Source organism: Anoplophora glabripennis, unplaced genomic scaffold (assembly GCF_000390285.2).
Source record: "Anoplophora glabripennis isolate ALB-LARVAE unplaced genomic scaffold, Agla_2.0 scaffold31, whole genome shotgun sequence".
NCBI classification, from domain to species: Eukaryota; Metazoa; Arthropoda; class Insecta; order Coleoptera; family Cerambycidae; genus Anoplophora; species Anoplophora glabripennis.
The window spans coordinates 479,293-507,258 of NW_019416897.1; the positions used below are offsets into that span (position 1 = coordinate 479,293).

At 33.7% G+C, this 27,966-nt stretch overlaps 1 protein-coding gene across 1 annotated transcript in view; it reads right to left on the reverse strand.

Annotated features, from left to right (window-relative positions):
- The window catches only part of LOC108905704 (transcription factor collier), a 204,941-nt gene that overhangs the window by 32,812 nt on the left and 144,163 nt on the right, over positions 1-27,966 (reverse strand). Inside the window, exon 8 of the mRNA XM_018708688.1 lies at positions 10,749-10,830. Within this exon, the coding sequence (XP_018564204.1) occupies positions 10,749-10,830 (82 nt within the window). The remainder of the gene's footprint in view (positions 1-10,748; positions 10,831-27,966) is intronic.

Below are 27,966 nucleotides of genomic sequence, written 5' to 3' on the forward strand. Positions count from 1 at the left end.
AGCAAAGGATCTTCATTTATTCCTTTGGTTAATGGTCGTTTTTGTATAATATATTTGGGTGGTAAGAACAACGATCGTGGGTTTCTCTGCCATGCTCTTTCCCCACAGGAGCTCTAGGTGAGCCTGGCACTCTCCTTTTATGTTTAATGGTTGTTAATATTTTTGTTGTTCTTTCTATTTGTCACATGTTTAATTTGAATTGTATGTAAATAAAGGTTAGGTGTATTTACTCTGCTTTTGTTTTATATAATTAAACCATACATCCCCTCTACAAAGTTAGTAGCCGGCGCCTTCCGGTCAATAAAAAATTAAATACATACAACGTAGGGATTCCTTATGACGATCACATATTTTTGGCCACAACTACGTTTATTTATTTTTTTCGATAGAACCTGGGGTTGTTATACTACAATTAAAAAAAATCTAATACTTTTGCATACCATTTTTGTTCATAAGTCAATTATAAAACGGCAAAAAGGTTGCGTATCATATCTACATATTTCGTTTCAATTTTCCTTCTTGCCAATACGTCAATCTGGTGACATCACCATCATTTTTGCTTAGTTGCAATGCTACATTACATGTTCGCAATAACATGAGTCTAGTCCTTTTGAATTCAGAAGTGCCTTTAAGTTTGAAATCGTAAAATAAGGAGTATAAAAAAAATCTTAAATCTCCTACCAATGATATGTACTCTTTATTTTTTTACTCTGATAATGTTATTGTAGTTCACATTTTTGTTAGTCAAATCAACATGATGATCTTGTCTCGAAAAGAGCTAATCTTGATTTTGATTTGAACTGGCTAGCAAGAAAAGAAGTCACTAATCACCATGAAGACCTTTTTGATAATTCGGACCCAGGTAGGACATTATCGATGGCCATGACCTATCAAATCATCGTGTTTGTTTCTACATAATATTATCCATACTTGTATTTTTATGAATTCAGAATAATTAAAACTATGATTTTTTTTAATTAGAATTTGGGGGTAATATAAAACATACATTGGTCTCCATATCGATGGCAATACTATCGATAAGTATTACGAAAAGGAGAGGGCCCAGTACAGAACATTGGAAAACAACTAAATCTACTAGAACAGATCAAACTTGAAACCACGATATTGCAGAAATTGAAAACTATTCGATTATATCTTTAATTTGCGACATTTGAACATTTAAACGTTTAGCGTCCACGCTAATTTTAAATTTACAGTGTTTGTGGTCAACACAGGCCCCAGAACGCGTCCCTGAGGCACCCACGGCATCACCCGCCATTATTAATGAATCATACACCGAGTATCATTCGACTGCGGCCCCCTTAGACAAGGACAGGTACAGGCGAGTTGTCCGGCGACGGCGGCGATATCTTACAATGGTCGGCGGCATATCGAGCGCCGCCGCTGCTGCCTACTGGCCGCTCCGCCGTCATCATCCCGCCGTCCCCATGGGAACGCGTGCGAGAGCGCGGGGCGAGAGGGTCCCCGGGGAGCGCGTACTTCCCTGGGGAGGAGTCTGTCTTGCGATGCACTTCCGCAACTCACCTTGGCCGCAAAATGGCTGCTGTAGTGACGTAGGGGACCGGTAGGACGTCGGGGGGGTTCCGCGAGTATCGGGCGCGAAGGTCCCCGCGAAGGATATGGACTTATATCGATTAAAGATGCAGTAACATATCTCTCGACAACTTTTTATTTTGTTTCCACAAGTGACATCTTAAATAAAATGTTATACAGAGTGTTCGTTCAGAAATTAAAGGGACATACTTAAAAAGTTGTATGTATCTATAGAATAGTCATTTTTTATTTTAGATTCTGATGTAACATTTCTGAATTTAAGAATAAAAACTGCAACTGAGTGTCGCACAATATTCTTTTCGAAATCTTCAAAATATTGTTAAAATTAGTGAAAAGGAAATGCGAACTTTTACAGCACAGTATTGTACAAATCATGGATAAACTAGAAGATAATACAATTATAAACACACTGGTAGTACAGTCTTTCCGATATCAATTGAAGAACCAAAAAGGTGACAGTATGTAGCAAGTTCGGTCGTGGACGCAGCAACTCGGCATTGAAATATATAAAAAACTTGTTCCCATATTTATTTAACCATACCCATATACAGGTCTGGTCGAACTAAACGTGCATGTGGTAGAAATGTATACGCTCAGTTGAAGAATGAGCGTGCGGGTAAACAGCAATATGCATTGTTGCTCTGGTCTACAGCGTCATAAATTTCAGTTGTTGACAAGTCGCCTGGCAGTGCAGTGCAGCAGTGCGGAATTTGGTGCGATGCAGGTAATTTTAATTTAATATAGGTACCGTCTATAATTCATATTATTAGTTGCGAAAGGGAGAAATAAGAGGGATATTTGGTATACTTTGAAAATAATCAACTTTTGCTCTCTAAAAACTTTTGACAGGACACTTCCCTACAAAGATACAGTTCAATTTTTCTTCACTTGCAAAAAATATTTAATGATAAAATTTGGAGGATGACATTTTTTTAGTGGGGACTATTTTTTCATGGATAACTTATTCTAAAATACACTCCAGTGGCATAGTTATTAGGGGAGAAGTTTGGCAAAACTTATCATTAACACTCTGTGTATTATATATTTATTTAATTTATTTAATGTTTATAATAGAAATATATATATATCGATCAGATTTTAAGACAAAGTATCGATATTTATTTGGTTCCGATCACCATATTTGTTGTACCTGTCGTGTTGGTAATTTACGTGATAATTAAAAAAAATATTGTGAAAATATAACTACTCGAATGTATATAAGTATGAATGACGTGGAAAGCTAAATTAATTTTTCAAGTGATGAAAAATATTTGCCTTCTGAAGTATGGAAACCGCCACTTATTTCCTGAATGTTAAGGAAAATATTAATAAAAAAGAAGTCTCAAAGTTCTTCTCCCACTTCAAATGTAACTCGACCAAAGAATTTTAATATTTTGACGAATGTAGAAATCGAATCATTTGTACAAGAAGACAATGGTAAACAATTTCTATTAATGAAGCTAACTCACGTTATATGAGGAGGTATCAGTTTCTCCTGTTATGGTGTTTTCTTAAGGTTATTTTAATAAGGGGTATACACGGGTTTAAAAAAAGAATTACTACTTAAATATTATAGTACAATATACAGGGTGTTTCAGGATCAAGTCGACAAACTTTAAGGAGATATTCCTCATAAAAAAATAAGAAAAAATCAGGTATACATTTTTTCCAGAGATGCTTCATTTTCAAAATATAGGGCGTTCAAGATTTTTAAAAGAGTTCAAATTTTTTAAATAACTTCTAAATGAAGAAGGCTATTTAAGCCAAATTTGGCATGACACATCTTCTTATAAGATACCATTTTTCCATAGAAGTAGAAGTCCCGCAAGCAACCAGTGGCGGAGTTATGGGGACTCAGACTCATTAAATTATAAAGAATATTAATACGGCCCTACTGAAAATAAAAAATGATGCTGTTTTTAGATAGAAAAGTTTGTTATTGACAAAAAGTGTACATTCACTTTTTTCCTAACTCTTTATAGTTTCATGGCAAAATTGATTTTTCGGAAGGGTGCTTCTGGATTCTGTCGATAAACTTAGGAAGACGTTCCTCATAAAACCTAAAAAATATAGTACCTATTAAAATTGGTTTTAGTCTCGAGTATATGTGAGTCTTTTTGTCTCCCCTTCCCTTGGGTTTAACCAATAGTATTAAAATTATTTAGGAGATGTTTCGTTTTTGAGATTAGGGTGTTCTTTTAGAAAAAAAAAATGATGATGAAAACAATAGAAATATTTAAGTACCTAATATCTAATGTGACTATGTCGTAATGCGATAACGTAACGACCTTTGCAATACTCTTAAATTTTTTCAGACGGTTTGTAGTCACTTCATTTACTTGTGTTGTGTACTTTTAAATAAAATAAGATGGCAAACAATACATGAAAATTTATTTGTAAATTGAAACAACCAAAAAATTGCCAATTAATATTATACCTAGACAAAGCGAAAAGTGATGATGTTAGGTACTTAAATATTTCTATTGTTTTCATAATTTTTGTTTCTAAAAAAACATAACCCCACCGTTGGTTGCTTGCGGGACTTCTACTTCTATGGAAAAATGGTATCTTATAAGATGTGTCATGCCAAATTTGGTTATTTAAAAAATTTTGAATTTTTAAAAAAATTTTTGACGCCCTGTATTTCGAAAATGAAGCGTCTCTGGAAAAAAATTATACTTGATTTTTTTCTTATTTTGTTTTTTATGAGAAATATCTCCTTACAGTTTGTCGACTTAATCCTGAAACACTCTGTATAGAAGACAAAGGGGACAGCATCTCTAGCTACGAAAGACAGACACAAATAAACAAATTTAAACTAACAGACCTAATTAAAAAAAGAACGTCGTTACAAATTTTAACAACGTTAACTATAATTGTGTGGGAACGCCAATCTCCTGGTACCTCAATGTTTTCAAGTAAATAATAAAGTAATATTTCGACGTGTAAGTTAGAAAAATTTCAATTATTAATAAGCTTAGTACCTCGATGTAAATATTTTTATTTAAATCATTTCGATTAGTATTTAGAATTGCCGCATTCTACATTTAAGTATATTTTCCTGTATTAACTGTATTTGTCACACTTGGGCAGGTAATTCTTGGGATATAAATGGGAGATAGCTCACTACTGTTTCAGAGTACTTACAGTTCGTTATCTGATATCATCGATTCCATCTTGTGCACTGTTATGTCTTTCCTTATACTTAGTTGCAAAAGAAATTATTTGTTGTGTTACTTGGTCTAAGTTTAATTTGGTGGACAGTAAAAGAAGTCCTTTTTAAGTTAATATTTTTTAGAATATCAATAACAGTCGCATATAAGTTAAAGTTATTAATTAATTTTTATTATTATTTATTCATTATTTTTAAGATTTATTATGATATGAGGCAAGTATGATATGTGCATGTGTTATTTATTTAAAAAATTATTGCAGCTGAAAGACAACTAACACTCAAAACGTTTGTCTGTATTAGAGACATGCTTACTCACAAAAAAAATAGTCTTCCACGTATTTTGAAACATATACTTTGCTACCCGCTTGTGGGTGGTAAAATAAAATTTTAATAGATTTTCCTTTCCAAGGACAATAAGGCTCTCTCCAACTATAGGGTTGGCCCTAGCTCAGCTCAGCAATGGGGGTGGGGTTGATATAACTGAAAATAATTCTCTTAAGGCGCCACCCGTTTTACAACCCGATGGACAATACGCAAGAAGGCTGGAGAGACGCCGGAACCTTACAGTACAAAAAAAAAACGGGAAAAAGGTACAAATAAAAGCCCTAAGAAAGTAACTATACAAACGGTAACTTTAATTTATCTAAATGGCCGGTGCCTAAAGGCTACAATCGCTAAATCAATTTAGTTGTAAATATTGGCCGATTATGCACCTCTTAGGTATGTTTGGCAAAATAGTGTTAACTATAGGTAATTTAAATAATAAGGATAGTGATAACCCTCTCCGATAGCGCTATTGGTTCGGTGTACAGACTTTCGAAGAAATAAATTACATAAAACTTATATCTTATAACTCAAATTAAGTGCCTAATCGATTAAATATGTTTTTAATATTCTTTAGATTGTTGGGAAACAATATTAAGTAAAGCGTAAGCGAATAAAGGCCATTTAACTAGTAACAAGGGCAATTGAGCTTAGCATAAACAAAGTATGAATACTATCAAAAGTTTTGTAAGCGAACCTAAAGTTTATTAATTATTACCGTTACCTATATCGAAATAATATAAATTTATAAACTATAACAAAAGAACAGGGAAAAGGTTAGCAAGAATTGTAAGTAAATAATTTATGTACCTTATTAAAACAATTAACTAATAAGTTACCTAACAGTACGCCAAACTAAATAACAAGGGGAAAAAACTAAGTGGTCTACTAAGGTGAGTAAAGTAATTATCTGGTAGCGGAATAGAATAAGTAAAATAGGCGGTGATAATTGCTACCACCTAAGCTAAATTTCCAAATAAAATATATACTATATGAGATCAGGCTAAATCAGATAAGGATTAACTATGTAACATGCATAACTTAAAATTAAGCTTATCTGAGCGGTTTCTGCAGCACCAGTGACTGGTTTCAACGATTATGCAGGGGAATATTTACTACTCCAACCATACAGGAGCATCCACAAAAGGACACGAAGCCAGGCAGCAACTGGGAGTTATGTCAGGCGAGTCTTGGATAGGGATACTGCTCTCCAGTGCAGATAATAATCCAACCAAAGCGAGGAGTAAGCCTGCGTTGTTTAACCAAGGTCCGGGGTTATGATACCTTGGACTTCCACTGGCAATGAATCACCCGGTATATGAGGATGAAGTAGGAAAACACCCAGTACACTAACAGCGACGAAGACGGTGACGTTGAGGGTGAGAGTGCGAATATAATGAGATGAAATTAAAACAAGGATGAGTGCGAGTACGAGGACGATTACGAGGCCTAAAAAAAGAGAGAAGCATGTCTAAGTAGGTTTCCCAGTGAGGTAGAGATATAGAAAATTAGTGAAGATTATTTAAAGTTTTACCTTTGTTGTAGGGCGGCCTCGTGGTGAGTGGTACCTTATGTCGGGTTTTATGGGCACAAATCCAACCAACAACGGTTGACACTGGATTCACCAGAACTAACAAAACAAATTTTTGCCCACAAAATGCAGCAAGATCCGCAAAAGCGATATTTATTGTAACGAGAACACACGCTGCTAAGTCGACAATTCTCTCGCGACCAAGAGCCCAGGAGGAAGTAAGAAATGCCTGAGACCAAGAAAAAAGGAAAGAAAAAGTCCGTTCGGCCGTATATCGACAGGGAACTTTATATTTACCTACCGACGATAATTTAATGAACAAATTGAAAAATTTTGGGAAGAATACAAATTAAACCATACCATAATATTTGTTTAAAATAGAAAATACTTAAATACCCTAATTTACCTAAATACCTAACTATTTTTAATAAGGACTAATATAAATTTAAATAAAATAGTAAGAAAAAAATAAGCCCGTAACAACTTATATGTATGTATTTCAATTTTATAATAAAATGTGTTGATTTTCACCAAATTTTTCGGCATTTGAGTAGGATTCCTCACAAAAAGGTTTCCACTTTTGAAAAAAAAAACAAGTAGGTATATATTTCAACAGCCTAACTTCCCGGCTTCCTAATATTCTCGACTCGCCAAAGCGATGAAAAATTCACTTGTCCGTTAGCTCGATTTTGAGAACGCCCCGTCTATAGGCGGCTAATGGCTTCATAAATTCAATATTTAGCACTGCTAAAACTTCGATATGAATGGCCACTTGGCGAGGTAGTTTTCAGCTACGGAGAAATTGGATATAGGAGGCCGTGCTCGGGCCCGGCCTCCTCGGATGAGATCATGGGAAATAAATGAGACCGTGAATGAGCAGGACCGGACTTAAATCGGTTACAATGTAGAAAGAAATATTTTATTCCAGTAAGTTCAGACAAAAAAAAATGGAAGCAATATATTTACACGTACAATTTCAAATTCAACAAACTTTGTAGGAAAACTCTGACTTCTTAGCTTAGCAATAGCTCATTTTTGTAAAAGTATTATTTTTTATACAGACTTAAAGCAAGCAAAAAAAATCAACTTTTTAAGTATTTCAAGAACTCAGATGGCAGCTTTAAAAAATTTAGTACATTATTAATTACAAAACTATGCTAATAATGCCGAGTATAAATTACCAGTGCCGTAGACATAGGAGGTCAGCCCCTTTCGTAAAGCAACTTGTATGCCTATGACTTTTTGAAGTATATTTGTCTACTTAGCTACACATATACAAAAAAATAATAGATAACTTTTAGTGTTAGATTTAATGAATTAAAAATCATAAATTTCAAACAGAATACGTAAAAACATGTTAAAAAGTGTTTACTGTTTGCGCGGTATAGAAAACAATAGTAGACAAGTGAATACCGTCACACACCACACACGGTAGCTATAAATATATAGGGTGATCCATTCACGGTACCGAGCGGCTGATTATGGGGTAAAAAATCTATTAACAATATGGCCAAAGGAAATTGATTTAAAATATTTTCAAGTTTGTAACTTCACCGCTAGAGGACTCAACTGCTTACTGTTCCAGAAAATTTTTATAAGTTTTGTTTCAACTTTTTTTTGTTATTACCATAGCAACGCCAGTATAAAGGACGCCATCTTGAAATTTTTAAATTATCATAACTTCTAAATGCCTTAGTCGATTTCAAGAAACGACGGCTCATTTTAAAGAACTATTAATAAAATAGTGAAATTGTGCTAGAACATCTTCCTTTATTTAGTTCTCTAAATAAAATTGGCATAGTCCAAGCCAAAATAAAATTGTAAAACTATACCAAGCTTGTCTTTAAAAAAGTACTTGCTATATTTTGAAATTTTTTGATAACTGCAACGTTCCATTTTTTTTTTATTAATTACAAATATCTGAGTATTTATAAAGACAATTGTTTCCAGGCAGGCAATGCCGTATGAAAATAGACAACTGAAAAATTATTTCAAATGAAATGTGACAGCTCTTGCTACGTGCAAAATTAGTGTTATTTGTGTTGGAAAAGTACTTGTGAACAAGGAAAATGCCTTTTACGAATGTGGAAGCGTATAATATGTTGCCAGTTTATTTTCAATGTTTGGAAAATGCCGTTAAAGCTACAAGAGAATACTCCAGAGAAGTCTCGTACAGTTTATGTATGATAGCATGGTCTTGAGTTACAGAGATTTTCTTTGCTCTGTTCTCATTACCATTTATCGGGGACCACACGCATGCGGCAAATGTTGAGAGACCCAGGTCTCTGGTAGGCTGCCACAGCCACGTCCCCGAGCCTGCCTTAGGTCACCCATCCAAATTCCAGCCTGCGTCCGTGATGCTTACCTCGACAGATCGAAATCCACCGGCCAAGATACCCGGCTAGGCGGTCCCCACAATAAATAATGGTATTATGGGAAGCAACTACTCTGCGAACTAAGGCCTCCTCACCCATCATTGAATTATATCCTCGGTATCTCGTAAACAGATGTGATAATTGAGTAGTAGTGACAATAAAATATAACTACATCATTTTCGAAAATTAACATAAATACATTTAAATTTTTAAAGTGTTAATTTCTGTTACAAATCAGGAAATACGCCCCTGCGCCTTTTTTTTATTTCTCGCAGTCCTTATATTCGGTCCCGATCTACCCTGTGACGCGGGAGAAAATAAAAATATTTTCCATTCTTGCCTTGCCCCGGCAAATCCATAGCAGCGCGTATGGAAATTGAAAGAAATGGCGATAGCGCTGTAGTTCCGTGTAATTTTCACAGGAATTCCTTACGAGTGTCTCTAGCATGCTACAGCGGAGATTGTAATGTCTGCCTTGTAGGTTTTATTAGAATACAAAGCGTTCCAGATTGCGCTGTTTGCACATTCCGTTTTAGTGTTTTACTGACAGCTTGAGTCTAGGCGTACACATTTAATAATGTCAAAGAGGTGCTTGTTCTTGCAGTTTTTCTTTTTATATTTTAAAGGGATATTTTTGTCATTTTGATTGAAGAGAATTTAATAGAACTTTGAGAGCTTTGTTTAGTCGTTATGGGGCACAGAATTAGAAAAAATTTTACTTTCTCATATAACTTGTACGGTTAAAATAATATTTGATATGACCTTCAAATCTTATTATAAAAGCAAAAGCTTTTCTCTTTCGTTGTCAAAAGTTTCTTTCTTTTTATTTTTTTATTTCAAACGCGATTTGTATAATTAATTATTTCTTATCTGTTATTAGATAGGCATAATAAAAAATGGCATCTGTATATCAGTTCCAACCTCGAACTTAACTTTCTTAGAAAGCCTACAATTTTGATGTTTTCTGAACAAAGCAATTACTACTACCAGATAGAGGTAAATGTAATGAACACTACCTATTATTTTTACTCCAATATTTACAGTCTAGGCTAAACAACAGTCTAGTGGCTATACGTAGGTATAAAGTTTCTCGTGGAACATGATCAGTCGTCTAACTTCCTCATTTTTACCTTAAAAAGAATCCTATACAAGTTGTATGGTTATATGAGTGTTCCAATTCGTTTTTAGAAAAAAGTAATTTGATACGCGATTTCTATGTATGTCATATTTTTTTAAAGTTTTTCTGATTTCAACAGTATAAATAGGTATACGTCATATGTTTGCTTCTATAGTTTTTTCTAGGTAATACTTTGTAGTTGCAATTTAGAAAGTCTAATATCTAGAAAAAAACTACTGAAACAAACGTGTGATATTCATATTTTTGAAACCAGAAAAACAAAATAAAAAATATCGAAAAGCGCAACTTACTTCAAGATGTCTATATACGATATTCGTTTTTAAAGAAAACTTTTTTCTTAGTCAATAATATAAAAAGTCTTAAAGTCGATAATATAAAAGCTACATGGCATTCTCGACAGAAAACCCTGTACCTGAAATATTAAGACACCCTGTACATCTAACCAAATTGCGATATGCAATATAATACATAAACTATTACCTATATAAAACTAAAACTAAAATTAAAACTAAATATAACAATTTTATATTCAACAAAATTATATTATTAACATACTTAAGAAATGGATCTTTTATTCATTGACACTGAAATACCTTTTTATCATCTTCTAAAAAAATATTATTCACTTACTTGAAACCTTCTCATGTCTCTTGGATTTCCAGCATTCTTCAGGCAGTTTTGGTTGCATTTTAGAAAGAATTTAAGGAAGAATCTGCAACAAAAATACTTTGTTAAAATTTATACAAATATTAATAGTCAACAGAATATATTTTATAGTAATTTCTTGATTAATTGGTATACATAAACAAGCAACGTAAGTTTGATAAAAATAATATATATCTATATCTATACTGTCCAAGATTGTTATATGACATACTATGTATAACGAGACTAGGAAAACACAGTGAAACACTTAAATCTGTAATGTGAGTAACATATAAACAATATACGTAGATTTAATTTTAATTTAAAATTTTCTTTTTCGCATGTTATGTACAGGTTGTTGGTTGTTGCGTTTCTTGTTCATTCACCATATTTTGTTATTTTATTATTTATTATATAAAAACATTTTGTTTGTGTAATTTTAATACTTTTCTTTTTAAATTTGTGACATATCAAAATTGTTAGTGTGTCTGTATTTGTAATTTTTTTTTTCATGTTTATATAGATATTACTGTATTCATTTTATTGTAATGTTTTAGACACACTTTTTTAATTTTTTAATATTTTAATTTTAAGTTTGTTATTTATAAATTGTGATGTAATTTTGAAATTATTAAATTTTATAGTGTCCTGAGGATGTCACGATAAGTGACGAAACGTCGACAATTGAGAAAATTTGCTGTTTTTCTTTGAAATTTGGCCTCTAATCTTCCCACTATTGACAACAAACTGGATAAAAATAATATTAAATAAAATAATTAGAAGGTTAGCAATTAAGTTTTATAGGGGATTTTAAACATTATGATACTAAGTTAACTGGCACAAAGCCTAAAACAAACAGATTTAAATGAGAAAAGTATTAATTATTTCAATAAGGTATAAAATAAATTTTCCTATTTTAGTATCTGCGTTAACAGAAAAGATTTAAATATAGAAGTTGCAGTAATTTATTTTAGTTTTTGAAATGTTACCATTAAATTTACGGATAAATAGATACTCAAATTTGTGTCAAATAAATCAAACTATCTGTTTACTTAGTTTTAAAATCTATAAAATAATTATTAATTAAAATAGTAAGCTGTATGTAACTAGGAAACACTTTCTGTCAATAATATAAATAAAAATAATAAATGTCTCGATAATTTGAATTTTGAACTATTTAATACAAGAACTCGATAAAAACCCAACAAATATACAGTCCACTCACAAAACAATAAGAACACTATCCAAAGCAGATTTTTAAAGTTACGCAAGAAATTACTTGTAAGGATAGTTACTTCTATCCCTAGCAACCTAACGGCAAAGTCAACGAATTATCCAATAATACTTATTTATTGTACTAGTGCGTTACTGTATGTATAAGTCACGCTGGGAAATGTTGGGCTAATTTTCCCAGGTGACTTATATGTATATGTACGTAACACACGAGTGTCATATAAAATTTAAATTGTGTCTGTAACCAAGGGTTTCATAACTCACTAGTGACTTATGACATATAACTCACTAGTGAGTTATAGGCCACATTATTCCTTTAAAACCTAAGAAATTATAGTATCATTATATACAAGTGTTGGATAAATGTATTTTACCTTTCGCCTTATATCACAAAATGTTCAAAATATATGGACGTTAAACAGTTACAAATTTAGAATTGCCTTTTTTAGTTATTGTATCCAAGAATGCTTTAAAGAAATATGAAAATCTTTACATTTAGTGTACATGTATCATTTTTCTACCAAAATATAACTTATTAATTAGAATAAACTAAAAAGATTTTAAATTGTTTATACATTTTTCTTGCAATAAAAACAATGAAAATATTTTATGTATTTCATGTTTCTTATTTAATAAAATCGTAAACATTTTTTAGTAGCGTGATAATATAACTCTTTACGAAGAAAATAAACCGAAAATCGTTACTGTAGGGCTATCCGCTGAGAAGATCTAGCCAATTTTCAAGAGCACCTTTTTTTCAAAAAATCGATATATCTCGAAAAATAATTAATATTTTTAAATTTTTCAAAAATGTACTTTTTTGGCTTGCCGCGGGCTATGCTTGCAGTAAATAGCAAATATGGGAACGTAAATGTAAACGAGTTATAGAAGAAGAAATAAGAGAAGATTTTTAACGGTTTTTTCGATATATCTCGAAAAGTAACAAAGCAATCGATAGTTACAAAAAATCAGTCGATAGATCTTTTTAAACTCTACAACTTTCTCATTTAAAATTTTTCAATAACTGCTATATTTTTTTAGTTATTTTGGAAAAACCGTTTTTTGGAACTTTGCAATTTTTTTTAACCATGTTGGCCATTTTGGATCGAGTTTAAAGAATAAGAAACTCAATTTAAAATTTAATTTTCTGTACGGTCATATTTTTTTGTCCAGGTAATAATTTCTGTAAGCATTTCTCTATAATGCTTGGACTAATAGTGTTTTACTCAGTTCAGGTTGGTCTGCAAGAATCCGTTTATTTTTCTATTAATTTCCATTTTTATTTCAAAATGTGATTGAAACTTTGACTCCATACGGCGTGTCAATTATGCATTTAATCGAGTTCCCGCCTGCTTGGCAACGAAAAAGAAAAGACCGCACAGTCGATCGCAAATACGACCTGATTGGATTAATTTCCTCGCCCTGATTAATCATCGCGACCGCCGATATCCACACAGGAAAAATAATCAAATTAAAAAGCGTTAAACAAATAATTCATAACCGGGCAGTACACGGGAAAAACGTCACGGTCCGTTTCGGCGTTTCCCGGGCGGGTGAAACGGAGCGCGATGAAAATGGGAAATTGATTGGCAATTGTCGATAATTGTATACCGATGTTTTTTTTCGTTTTTTAGTCCGCGATCTGTTGATATTGCGATCACTTGTTCTCACGTCACTCATTTTCACATTTTCATGTGTCACTATTGTATAAGAGTGACGATGTAACAAGGGTTTCTTGACTTAAAATATGTTTTTATTCTTTTTAAGACAAAAAAAGTTAGTTTGCCCGACGCATTAGAAATGGGTATAGTTAAATAAATTTGCAATAGAGTCAAAATATTCGGAAATAGAGAGGATTATTATCGCAAACTCTTTCAATATTTTGTATTTCCAAAGAATTGTTATTTTCAACTATTGAAATTTATAACTAGAAATTCTGGATGAGTCCGGGCCCCTCCGGACCCATCTGGGCCCCGGGACTCTGGGTGCCCGCCTCAAGCGACCAGCGGATAAACCGACGTGTCTGGTATTACAATTAAAAATTATTAAACACATTTAGACACTTGGAATATCATTTTTTAAAATTTGGCGAATGCGCCAGTCCTAAAGAATTAAACCAAGACAGTAATCATGTTCGGTAAAATTTTGTTAATTTATGCTTTCGGTAAAAGAATTATAGGTACTCTTCTTTCATTTCTGAGCATTATTAATACAATCAAACCCAAGTGATCCACATATCATTTCCGAAGGAAATTTCCAGAAATAAACCAACTATTACTTTTCACCATTACCATTAAAATAATAACTTTAATTTTGAGTTTTATTAATGAAATTAGTAGTAATAGTAACTAGGTGCCAAAGAAGTTTAGCAACCAGCAAATTTCTTACAAGAGCACCTTTTTTGTTTAGAATAAAATTTGCCATAACAGCAAGTGACGAAATGAGGCAAAAAGAACCTCGAAAAAATTGGGACCTAAAATGTTCCCGCGGAGTACTGCACTGAACACCTTGTATGATATAGCCAAAAATTAATAACTCAAAAGAATTTAGCATTCTCAGAAACCTCACAGAACAAAATTTCAGTCCATTCGTTCGAATTTTGTGGAAGATAGGACCGAAACTAGATTCTAAAAAAATATTTTCAACGAAGGTACGCCCATGGTACATAGGAACTAATTGTAATATTTTTTGAAAATCTATCAGGTCCTGAATTTATGCTAGTGTTTTTCAAGTATATTAAATAAATTAATATAATTAGTTTTGAAGTAAACATAGAAGGGAATTTTAAATAAAATAAATGTTTCATATTAAAAACAAGTTTTTCTATATTATACGTAGAATAGACATTATTATTGAAAATTTCATAGAGAAATATTATTTATTATGATTAATCAAATCTAATTATATTAATAAATTTGACATGGACTTTTTCAATCAGTTCAACATACTTGATACTTATATAGAGATTTTTACATATAAATTATTGATTTTTATTTATTGTCTTCAAGGTTTATTGCATTTAAAATTATGGAAGTAGATGGTACATTAGGATCTGTGCAAAACAAGGTGCCAGAAGTCTCAATACTATTGAAGCAATGCTATTTTCAGTTGAACGAATTTAGGTAAAAGAGCACTTTGGACACAAACCTACCGAATTTCATACGCAGTAGTAGTATTTTAAAAATAATTTGCTTGCGCATACGGGTAATAACAATACTATCAAAAGTGTCAACAACTTGTCTAGATTAATTTATATCATAAACTAGGCGGTATCTGTTTTGGTTTGGGCGAATCGTACATCCACGGAGATTTTTGGCTTTTTGGCTTTCAAATATGACTTGAAATTAAAATTTTTCTATGCGCATATAAAAAAATGTGGCTTAACTTTTGGCGGCACAATATATTAAAGAAATTCGGAAAATGTCATATTTTTCTTCCTACTTAATTATGTATCCTTCCAAGAGTTGATTTTAGGCGAAAATGGAAGAGGAAAAAATGTTTGTAATTAAATTTTTTAAAGCAGGTTTTATTAATGCAATTAAGCATGAATCAGATATTATTGATTTATTATAATTAATTTATTAATTTAATCATCATTTCTTTTGTGATTAAAGTATAATTCAAATATTATTTATTGTTTAAAATATAAGCAAATGAAAAATTAACCCATTATTACTAATTTTCGACATATTTTGAAAATAATTGTTGTTTAAACAATTTTAGATTATTTAAATAAATTTGCTTTTGATATTTGATAGACAGTATATAAGTTTATACACTTACCTATGATACAATAAAAAAATAAAGTTGATAATTAGAGGAAGTTTAAAGATAAATAATTATCGGACTGTTGAAGGACCAATAATTATTATTAAAGACAGGCATTTGAAAATACGCTAATTGTTTTTCGCGAGACATCGATTTAAAAAAAAATCATCAAAATCGGACCTCTAGAAGCTGAGATATTAAAAATTTTTAAGCGCGTCGCGATTTTGAACTCGCCGATTCAATTTCGAGCAGGCCGAAGCGGCCGCGCTCTCTGCTTGCCCCACCACCACCACCCGTACGATTTTCTTGAATTTCTCGCTTGCATAAATAACTTGAACACGTTTTAAAGTAGGTTGCAACTGAAGAAAACTATTGCAAACTTAGACCTGGTAAGTACTCGGAATACCAAAGGTATTTTTCGAAAAATTTGCCAGGATGTCCGAGTACATTTAGTGTAAATGACGGTTAACTTTGATCGGCTATAACTACGTAATTAATTGACCAATCGATCTGTTTTTTTTAAGAAGAGTTTTTCCAAGAACTTCTAAAACCTATTTTAAAAAATTTGATTTGGTTGAATATTCAAGTTATTCTAATTGTTTGTAAGTACAAAAATTCGACCAATGATTAAACAAGCGCCAGAGCTCTGCTAATTGACGGACTCGAATTATGAAAAAGCGTTTGAAAGCTTGAGAGCCCTTCTATATGTGATTAAATTTTCAAATATCTAAGGGCCTTGGTTTTTGCTGTGCAAAATTTTGAAAATTTGCAATTTTTTTTTCAAAATTTGGATTGCAAAATTATTATGCAAAAGCCAAAAATCTCCGTGGATATAGGATTCACCCAAATATGGACTTTTTGAAACAGATGCCGTCTGGATTATTAGCTGAATTTCAGGATTTTGTATTATTAGTAAGGAAAAAGTACAAGGACTAGTAGTAAAAATGTTACAATAAATTGGAAAGAGGAAATTCGAAACAAAAGATTTCAAACATTTATTCCTTCCTCAACGAAGTGATGAAGTACAAGAAACGGCGCTCGCTGGAAGAAACATATCGCTTATAATTTTTACGAGTGAGAAATAAAACGTAAATACATCCAGCCATAACAGATAAAAGTACTAGCCCCTTAACAGCCGGAACTTCATCTTTACGATCCAGCCTGGCTATCCGTAATATTGAAATTGGTCTGTCGTACGGCAACGGCAAACCTCTCGCTTTAATGGCCCCCTAACTCGGCGAATAATAAAGTTTCCGCGCCGAGGAATTCCGCTCTGCTTGTGTATTCGCGATGTCTAGAAACTTTCACTCAATTTCTTGCCGACACTCCCGCATTATGAATCGCTTATAAATTATGTTTCCATTCTGAGGAGGCGCTGGCGTGAACCGGCTGGCGCTGAAACGGCCCTGCAGAGACAGTCGACTGCGGCTGTCGTGTTTACAACGTCGCCCGCCTGCGGGAAAAAACTTAACAAGTTTAAACGCTTAACTGTTACTGCAAGGTTAAGCCGACGGCAGAAGTTAGGTTACGCGCCGCTTAATTATTAATAACTATGTTCCGGGAATTATTTAGTACTGCGCTTTTTAAATTAGAAGTGCAAAACTTTTTTCGTCGTATCACGAGATCATCCAACTTTCACCCAAGTTCTGAATCCAAAGCCAGAAATTTCATAAATAGAGGACGTTATGTATTTTCACCGATGTTTCGAATCTAATATCCACTGTTGTCCATGGACCTGAAAATTGCTCGGGACTCACAAAGCCAGAGCAAACGACATCCAAAGAGTCTGATACTGTTGACAGAGCGATTGCCTAGAGGTGAATCACCAAAAAAATCACCAATGTTTCGAATTTTTTAGTAAAACGACACGAAATTCAAAAAAATAGAGTCACAACTATCAAATGATGTGATGACCAAAAATCTGGAAGTCCAACTTCAATCGACAAAGGATCACAACAACAACAACAACGATCGATGAAACCTATAAACACCAAAGACAAAAAACAATAGCGATGATCCTCTTCAAGAATTGGTGGATCTATCAAGAAGTGTGATTAAGCGTCAACTGTGGTTTCTGCAGTCCATTAACCGAACCAGCTCAAGCTCGGACGTAGATTCTGTATCAATCATTCGAATCCCCAGGCATCAATGCAGTTTTAAGGCCAATACAAAATGCTCTTAACCCAAAAACAGAGACAACAAAAGAACACTAAGGAGTTGAACAAGAAAAGAATCAAAAGTGGAATAAACAAAACTACTGGAAATAGTCCAAGTAGGAAACCTTAGTAAAAAGTGCCGTCGAGATGGTGTTATAGGCAAACCACAAAAGAGTGTGTCCTATTTTCTAAACACCAGGCTCCAGATCCCAAGCCTTGGTTGGAATAGCAGAAATGGAAAGAGGCAGACCAGCGAGAGACTCAATAACGTGCATTCCGCGAGTAATATACGTTGTTAAAGGAATCTATGGTAACCTAATTCCTCAATTCCTAGTGACTGAGGCTCCAGTAGCACGAGAAGGGCCAGTGCAGGACGGGAATAGGTTCTACTATTAACACTTTGCCCACCGAGACTTTTTTGTCACAGTTCTGAATCCAGTCTTTTGTAATATATAGGCCTATTGGAAATGAAGTGAAATGTCTACTATGCAGCTTTGGAGCTGTCTTTTGCTTTGGCGAAACTGTCCTGGTTCCAAATTCTTTTGATAGATATTCGAATACACTATTACGTGGCTGCACAAATTTGTCTTGCTGGATTTTTCCATCTGAATGTTATCCGAACACCCTGTATATATATTTTAACATTATTCATATATTGCTTTATAACAATTCTTTACTTATAAGTTTCTATTATTATTCTGCTGACAATGGAAAATCGCCTGCTGAGTTGCTAGCTGATAATAAATAGTATAAATACCCAACCAGCCGCTCAGAAGGACGATTATAGATTCAACTTCACCAACGCTGTAATTAAGACGAATAAAAGTGTTATCTTCCAAAATTGTTATAATTTCAAGTTATCTACGGTTAGTGCTGTCGAAATTCATCGAATCAGAACTGCTAGGGGTTGGTCAACTAGCCGCAGCTTCCTGTAGATAACGACCCAATAACTTGAACCTGCAGCATGAGTAATCACTTAGTTATTTGTAACTGGACGATGTTACTTTGGTCTCTACAACTATCGATGGCTGCTTGTAGAGCAATTCTTCTAGAGCTTCGGAGGATTGGCTCGATAATTCGAAAGATATGTGAAAATTTTAATTCTCTCTATCCTTCTCACTCTCTTTGTATCGTTCATATAGCTCCTCTGCTGTTTTTCTGCTATCTCTGTCTGTCAGTTGTCGTACTGAAGAACTGCAGAGTGCTCCTCTTCTCTATAGATCATTTCGGATTAGGAAGTTGGGACTCTCGCGACTCTAATCCTGCAATTCTGTTTTATAAAATCCTAAACGACATTATAGTTATTCTGTATTACAATGCTCTGATAGTATAATATAGATAAAGTAAACAGGGAGAATACTTAGCATAAAGTAAATAGAGCACAGAGTATAATAACAGAGAAAAAACTGCATTTTTAGAACACATGGTATTCGATAGATCAAATACCTAACCAAAACCAAATTTTCCAAATGAAATTCTTTTTAACAAGAGTGTATAAGGGAGCAATGCAGAAAAGTAAAACAACACTAAGCACTATGTATTTCGATTATGGTTAAAGTATCTGTCAAATTGATTTAACTTGATAGCTTGAGCTGTTTTGGAAATTTTGGTAGAAAACCCTAAAATGTCGAATGTAATTTAAGTTAATCAAGTGTTATTTACTTTGTTAACTTGAATGACTATTTCTTTAAAAGATTCTATGGTAATTACAAAAATTTTAACTAATATTGTCTAATGATGAATACATTATAGGTGATATATAACTTACAAGGAATGTGTCATATGTCATAGCTACTTTATGTCTACTGACACAAAGTGACCTATTAATCTGAAGATCCTGCGAACTTTTTACTAGATATTGCGGTTGCAAATCAATGTCAGCCGGGTGATATACCAGTGGTGCAGTTGTTTCCTACAATACCATTAACTAAAAAAGTCGCATACAGCTAAAAGAATTGGAAATCATTGGCTATGAATTTATCTATAAAGAAAAAGTTTTCAAGGTCTCCGTATTGTCAACAAGTTCCATCCAATTGTCATATCAACTGCGGTCGTCCCTATCGGGCGAATTTTAAAAGCGCATAAACAGCAAGATAAGTGAGAGTAAAACGGTTAAACGCGAGGAAAACATCCCAGGAGGCCGCGATCATATTCATGTCCTGCTATAAGGTTATTACGCGCAACGTAAATAACACCGGCTCTCCGCCGAATAGCACACGGGGCGTAATAAGAGTAATGCGCCAGCTACGGCGTGATTTACAGACTTTGAAACAATTTCGCAGAGGTGATATAATTTCACGGGGTAGATGAACGAAACTCTGTTGTTGTAATCTTATACAATGTGATATCTGATTACGTGGAAAGTTCTAACGACCGGAAGAAATACGGTGTTACCCACAAGGAAGGGTTGTTACTCTGTGTAAGTTGTGAATCAGAACAGGGGTTGTAGCGAGTAATATAAAAATGGTATATAGAGATTGTTCCAGATATTCGTTATATAAAGTTGTACATTTTTACAGGGTGTGTAAGAAAACTAATGAGAGTTTTATGAAAATGTATAGTAGATTTGGAACATTAAACTCATTTTGTTCATGACGCGTATATGAAGAAGTGAGCGCACAATACATTTTGTATGCTTTTATGAAAATACCGTTGTTCTCCATTTCAAAAGATTTCATAATTTAGGTTATTAAACCAAAACATTATCGCATCTCTTCACTTTATCTTCAGTATCTCAGCAAAGTTAGAAGCAAGACATAGTTGTGTTGCCTAACCACTTTACAATTACTACAGTTCCATTTTCACTAATTACTTCATCTGATTATTCCCTCTATTTTTTCTTATATTCTTTCTGTTCGTCTGCTTGAGAAATACGAAGAATCCTGCCTCCAAAAGCATCGACCTGACCTACATAATAATAATACACCGCCTCGTCTGCACTACGAACAGAAGTACAGTTTCTCCTTTCACTTTCCATTTACAGAACTATGAAACCCTCTCACCGAAAACACAGCATTTACATGCCTTTTCATCCTGCCGGCTCTAATCGGGCACCGTATTAGCGGCAATTTTCCCGCTGCGGGGGTTCTCCTGCAATGCCGGCTGCCTTCCTGCAGAGCGGCCCATATGGCCGCAGGACAGTCGGATGCCTTATGTTGCCACTGCTGCTAACTAATGTATGCCGGATACGGAGTCGGGACTTGCCAAGATAAATAGAGAGGCGATAGCCTCCGGACAGGAGACTAACACGATATAAAGGACCCCGGCAGGAGCGGGACGGCTCCTTGTAACCAGATTATGCCGGGCGGAATTATAGCCGCCGCATGTATTGTAGTCACGTAGGATAACGGTGTAGATAAATGACGAATATGTTAATATTAATAGAGGGCCGGGGGAGGCGGGGAATACTACCTACGCTGTCTGGAATAAGTCCCAAAAATGTTATATGTACTACAAAAAAAATGTTATAATAAAATTAAAAAAGCGAATGTTGTTATAATTCGCAATTCTCATTTTGTCCTTTTTTGCTATTAATAGAATGTTTTTCCTTTTTTAATGGGTATTTTTCACCAGTGGAAAAAATTAAAAAGTAATGCTAAAAACCCTTACGCCTTAAGGATTGTTTTTGTGAAAATAGTTCTACCTAACTAAAAATTTCATGAAAAATTTGAAAATCTATCTTATGACTCTTTGTTTTTAATTATTTTTATAATTTTTTACAAAAATAGATTTTCGAAACGTTATCAACTTTTTAAAATGTGCGATGTATGTGATGTGATTGTTGTAACGGGCGTTCAAATAAAAACGTGGTCGAAGTTGGCTCTGACACATTGGACGTAGGGAGTAGCTTATAGCGACCAACTTAACCTCATAACGAGCTGTATAGCAGCTGTCAGTTTCAATAACGTTAATGACTATATAACCTTATTTTAAAGAATAATCGTGATAACAATAACAAACAATTAAAGGAGCTGCGGAAAGTGTCCCCCTCCTTGTTATAAAAATAAATTAAAGCAGCTGCTGAAAGTGTCCCCCTCCTTGTTCCAAGCACTTTTCACACCTGTTCCTCAAAGAATTAAAGACATTTTCTAAGATGCTCGGGGTATTGTTAATTTCACGAATCTTGTCTATAAGTCGAGCCTGCAGATGGTTTAAATCAGGAATAGGCAGTTCAAAAATAGTGTTTTTAAGGTAAGGCCACAAAAAGAAATCACACGGCGTAATATCACATGACCTCGGTGGAAATTCATGTTCAGCATTGAGACTTATTAGTCGATTTTGGAAAACTTCCCTCAACATATTCATCGTCTCGCCTGCCGTATGTGCCCTTGCGCCATCTTGTTGAAAGTAAAAGTTTGTAATTTCGTTTTCTTCCAGCTGGTTAACAAAAGGAGCGATAATTTCTTCTCTATACCTTTGCGCAGTAAGAGTACCATTAAAAAAAATAGGTCCATAAATCCTCCTTCGATTGAGAGCACACCAAACTCCAATTTTTTGAGCGTGTAGAGGGCCCTCGACAAAAAAGTTATCTGGTTTTTCAGAAGACCACATTCTCATATTCTGTGAGTTTACGTAACCACTTAAATGAAACCAGGCTTCATCAGAAAAAAAGGTGATATTATGAAGTTCACCGTAGTTGTTTAAAAACCATTCACAAAATACAGCCCGTCGCGGAAAATCAACTTCATGAAGTTCTTGCTGACAAGTTAAACGATAGGAGAACAAACGCAAATCTTTTTTTAACACTGTGTGGCAGGTACCGACTGATACTCCCACCATTTGTGATAAAACACGTACAGAAGTTCTTGGCGCATTTTCCATTATTTGTTGGACATTTTCTTTTAATTCTTCAGTCCGCTTTTTAGGTCGGCCGCTTCCTTCTTTTCTTGTTACACTGCCCGTTTCACGAAAAACATTAACACAACGCTGAACTGCACTTTGAAAAATTTTGTACTCAACAACGCCGGGAAATTGATTTTGAAATTCTATGAAACATTCCTCAATAGAATACTTCCATATTCCATCAATCTTGCGTCCATTTCTAAAGTAGGACTCTATGATAAACACTTTTTGTTCTTGAGAAAACACCATTTTAAACGCTTTTTAAAACGAAAATATTCAAATTGATAGCGGCGATATAGCGCTTTGACAGATGACGTTTAAGTTCATTTGCTATACGCTACGTCCTATGTCCAAATTTTCAGAACCAACTTGACCACGTTTTTATTTGAACGCTCGTTATTTTGTTATCGTTTGTGTTTTTTTTTCAGGTTTCAGAAATTTTTGCATAACTATACTTTTGGTATCAAAGAATATTCACTATTTGATTTCATTTGGCAGGATTTTTATTAGATGTTTTTGAATCTGTTTGAATTAGCTTAATATAAATATTTAAAACAAATTAAAAAATTACTTTAATCTAGTCACATTGTATAAACTTTAAAACTGTAGTTCACTTTTTTCTAAATCTCATGTTTAATACACATTTTTATTAATATCACAGCTCCACAAAAAAAGTTATGTACCTAAGAATAAACTCGTCAATTTAATAAACCACTTCTCTGAGTGTAAGCAACCCGCTGCCCAGGCCGCGAGTGAGCTGCTTGCGGCGCGATGCATTATGTAGATCTGCTGTTCCTTGCCTGTCATCAATTAATAAACCCCATATCAAGACGGTTTAATATTTGATGGCGTTTCCATTACGCGGGCGGCGCGCCGACGACAGAGAACGGAAGTCGTTCTGGTTTTAATCATGCAAAGCTCAGACGCGGATGCGATCAGATTCGCGGAGCGATTTAACTGATCGCTTCTTAGGCCTCCGAGGCTGGTGTATATATTTAGGGGTTGGGTGAGTACTGGATGGAAAGGTTGTTTTCAATTTTTCAGTACACTGGGTACACTACTGTAACCACTGGATAAGCTAATATGACGTTTCTTTGTTTACAAGAGCTTAGTGGACAAACATTTTTCTCAGTATATCTGTTTCACGGTGATGATCTTTTAAAATATTGCTAAGGTTGAAGATTTATTCAAGTCGTGAAAATCTTGAAGAGTATACTTCTGGCTGCGCTCTTTTTAGATAAACTAATGAATGTAAAAAAAACATTCTTAATTGAAGTGTCAATGTTTTTCCAGAAGCTGTATTATTTGTTTTTGTTATTGGAATGAAATATAGATAACACTAGATAACAGCCACACAAAAAAAGGTCCAGACCTAAGAGAGCCACGTATCATTTCCGAAGGAATTCGATACACCAAATACAAACCTGTTGTCAAAATTCGTGACCTCACAACAAATTTTGGAAAAAAGTGAAATTTTTGGGTAAAAACGCCCAAATATGCAAAATAAATTTTTTTCTAAATTTTGTCCAAATATATAAATTTCGTAGAATTTTGAGGCTCTTAAAAAGATGTCATTAGTAAAATTTACACATGGCCTCGATATTTCTCAGAAAACAACAGTTTTAGTCAATTTTTTCGCTAATTTTGAATTTTCTGAGAAATATCGAGCCCATGGGTACATTTTACTAATATCATTGTGTTCAGTGCTTTAAAATACTACGAAATTGATATATTGGACAAAATTTAGAAAAAATCAGCTTTGACCATTTGGGCCAGTTTTTATCCAAATAGTGGATTTTCTGAGAAATATCGAGATCATGAGTAAATTTTACTAATGGCATCGCGTTCAGTGACTCGAAATACATATTACGAAAAAATATATTTGAACAAAATTTTGGAAAAAAACAGTTTTGATCCATATTTGGGCCTGTTTTCTAAGAAATATCGAGGTCAGGGGTAAATTTTACCAATGGCATTGTTTTCTGCACATCAAAATACTATGAAAAAGATATAATTGGACAAAATTTAGGAAACAATTTTTTTTCACCAAAAATTTCACTTTTCTCGAAATTTGTTGTGTGAAGTCATGAATTGTGTTCAGCGTATCGAATTCCTTCGCAAATGATATGTGGCTCCTAAGACATCTAAAAGGTAAATATACAGGTAATTACATTTAGAAATATACTTGAGAGAATAATGTCAAAAAATTTGTAAAAAAGGCAAAATAAAGAAAAAAGGACTTGCAGAGGAAAAATGTCAAAGAATAAACCTGAAAACAATAAAGAAAACGCTATTTGATCACGCAATGATGTTGCAAGTGTGAGAAACAACTACTCTACGGACTACATGCCCCGTCGAACATTGAATTACACTCGCAATATCTAGCAAACAGCTAAGACCATGAGCAGGATTATTAGTCCTCATCGGCATGTCATAGGCAAGACGATAGATGAACAACTTTTTGGATGTTTGTCTGTCGACATATGGATGAGATATAATCCACATATCTATGAAAAAAATAAATTCCAATTTTTTTATTTAAATTTTTATTAATTTTACATTTTTTTATGAAGAAGAAATTATGTATTTTTGCGAAAAAAACAATTTCCAACTTAAAAAAAAATGAATAAAAGATGCAATATGTATCCTATAATAATAATTGATTTATAACAACAGTATGCCATAGGCAAGACGATAGATGAGCAACTATTTGGATGTTTGTCTGTCGACACATTCTAAGTGTGGGTGAGATATAATCCACAAATCACTAAAAAAAGTAAATTTTAAATTTTTTTAAATTTTTGTCGATATTTACATTTTTTATGAAGAAAAAAATGGATTTTTGCGAAAAAACAATTTCCAACTTAAAAAAATGAATAAAATATGCAAAATTTATCCTTTAATTGATTTATAACAAAAGTGGCAATTTCAATCATTCAGATCATAATGAAAGAAAAATTTCTGCGATTTCAACTGTTGAGATTAAAAAAATCTGAAATATCCTCATTATTTGTAAAGTTATCTCAAGTCAAAATCCTTAAATCCTACGATTTTGTTACCCTTTTTTGAATCGAAATTCTTGCCAAGCAAATATGTTTTTTTAATCAAAAAACGATAAAAAGTTCTTATAGAAGATCCTTTGAAGTTTTCAAAACCATGCTTTGATTTCCCGTAAGATCATTATTTCCTGAGTAATTAATAATAATTAATTATTACACAGCCACACAAAAAAAAGTTGTCTGTACTTCTCATGCGACATATGTTATCCGTAGTATTTCTGACTCCTAATCACGAATCCGGTGTCAGAATTGAGCTATCACATCACAGGAATTTCCTAACCTCAAGAAACAGGTCAAAAATAGTAAAAATTTATGAAAAAGTGTTAGGAAGGTCAGAATTGATGGTTCTTTTTCTAACCTCAAGAAAAACGGGTCAATTAAGGTCAGATCTCACGAATTTTCAAACAATAACAGATTCGCGCCAAATTTGGCATATACGGGGGTTTTCGGGGTCGCTGATCACGGATACGAGGTCAATTTTGCAAAATTCGAGATCGGTGACCCCGAAAACCCCCTTATACTAAATTTGATGCGAACCTGTTATTTTTTTAAAATTTGCTCAGCGATCTTGGATCCGCCATCTTGAATTTTGCAAAATTGACCTCGGATCCGTGATCTGCGACCCCGTACACCCCCGTATACCAAATTTGGCGCGAATCTGACCTTAATTGACCCGTTTTTTTAAGGTTAGAAAAATAACCATCAATTTTGACCGCGGATTCACTTTCGGCGAGGTCTTAACCATATAAATGAACATTTGAATATAGAAAAAAATAAATTTTGTATTTTTCCTAGCACCTTTTCGTAAATTTTTGCTAGGGAACCCAATATTTTTTTTTATGGCAGCTACTTTTACATTATTTAACCCTTCAGTTCTTTTAGTTCATAATTTTTAGTGAAATATACTTGAAACAGTTAAATAAACCCAATTCTGTCCCAAACACATTTACATAAAGTACATAAACCTCAAGGATCCGCGCCTAAGGACCGACTAGGTAAGGGGAGTGGTCTCCGAATAGTGTATACGACACGAGATACATAGAATCGTCGCGCGTTAGATGGGCTAATCTTTTTTCTTTTAGGTAAAGTGCTGATTCAGCCGATGCCCGAGAGCCGCCCTCTCTAATTTGCTACCTTAAGACAAATTACCGCTCTTAGTAGGCGATAACGATCGTGAGGTTGGAAAGAAGTGGCGAGTGCTTTCTGTGGAGATTAAGATGCCCAACATCCCCCCAACGAGAAAAAACTTATCAATGTAAATGTTTGCAATATATACAGTCCCTATGTGTTGGTTTTTATTTCACCAGTTTGTTTATTAAATTAACATATATGAAATTGATGTAAGTGATAATGTTACTAGTAATATAATAGTTTGGAGGAAATTGAGGAACTTTTGATATAAACTTCTCTTAAGTATCTCTTGATTCGATTAATTTGAATCAATTATTGCATACTGCTAAATAATTTTCGGACAACGTTCGAATCTCGTTCGTATCTTTGGTCTTTAATTCTTCACATGAGTAGTTTCCAAATTCCATAAGCTCTGGCTCCTGGTAGAGTCATATTGCTTCTCTCTCGCCTTTTGGTCAAAATCCTCTCTCGCTCTCTCTATTCTTGCTAGAATCTTTCTTAGATCTATTACGTGTAATGTATCTGAGCTAAAATAATACCAGTTCTATAACGTCACTCTTTTATTATTAAGAGAGTGTAGATAATGGCCTAAACTCAGAAAAATAACACCACCACATACAAAAAAAGTTGTCTGAAATGTACATGCGACATATGATTTCCGATGTATTTTCGCCCGCTGAACACGAATCCGGAGTCAGAATTGCTCCATCACCCTTCAATTTTCAGCAAAACGCTGAAGAATCTTCTGAAAAATGAAAAATTACCTTTTTTAGAAGATTCTTCAGCGTTTTGCTGAAAATTGAAGAGTGATGGAGCAATTCTGACTCCGGATTCATGTTCAGCGGGCGAAAATACATGGGAAATCATATGTCGCATGTACATTTCAGACAACTTTTTTTTTGTGTTTGTGAAAACTGAAAATTTTCCTTTTTCGGAATATTCTTCAGCGTTTTGTTGAAAATTGAAGGGTGATGGAGCAATTCTGACTCCGGATTCGTGTTCAGCGGGCGAAAA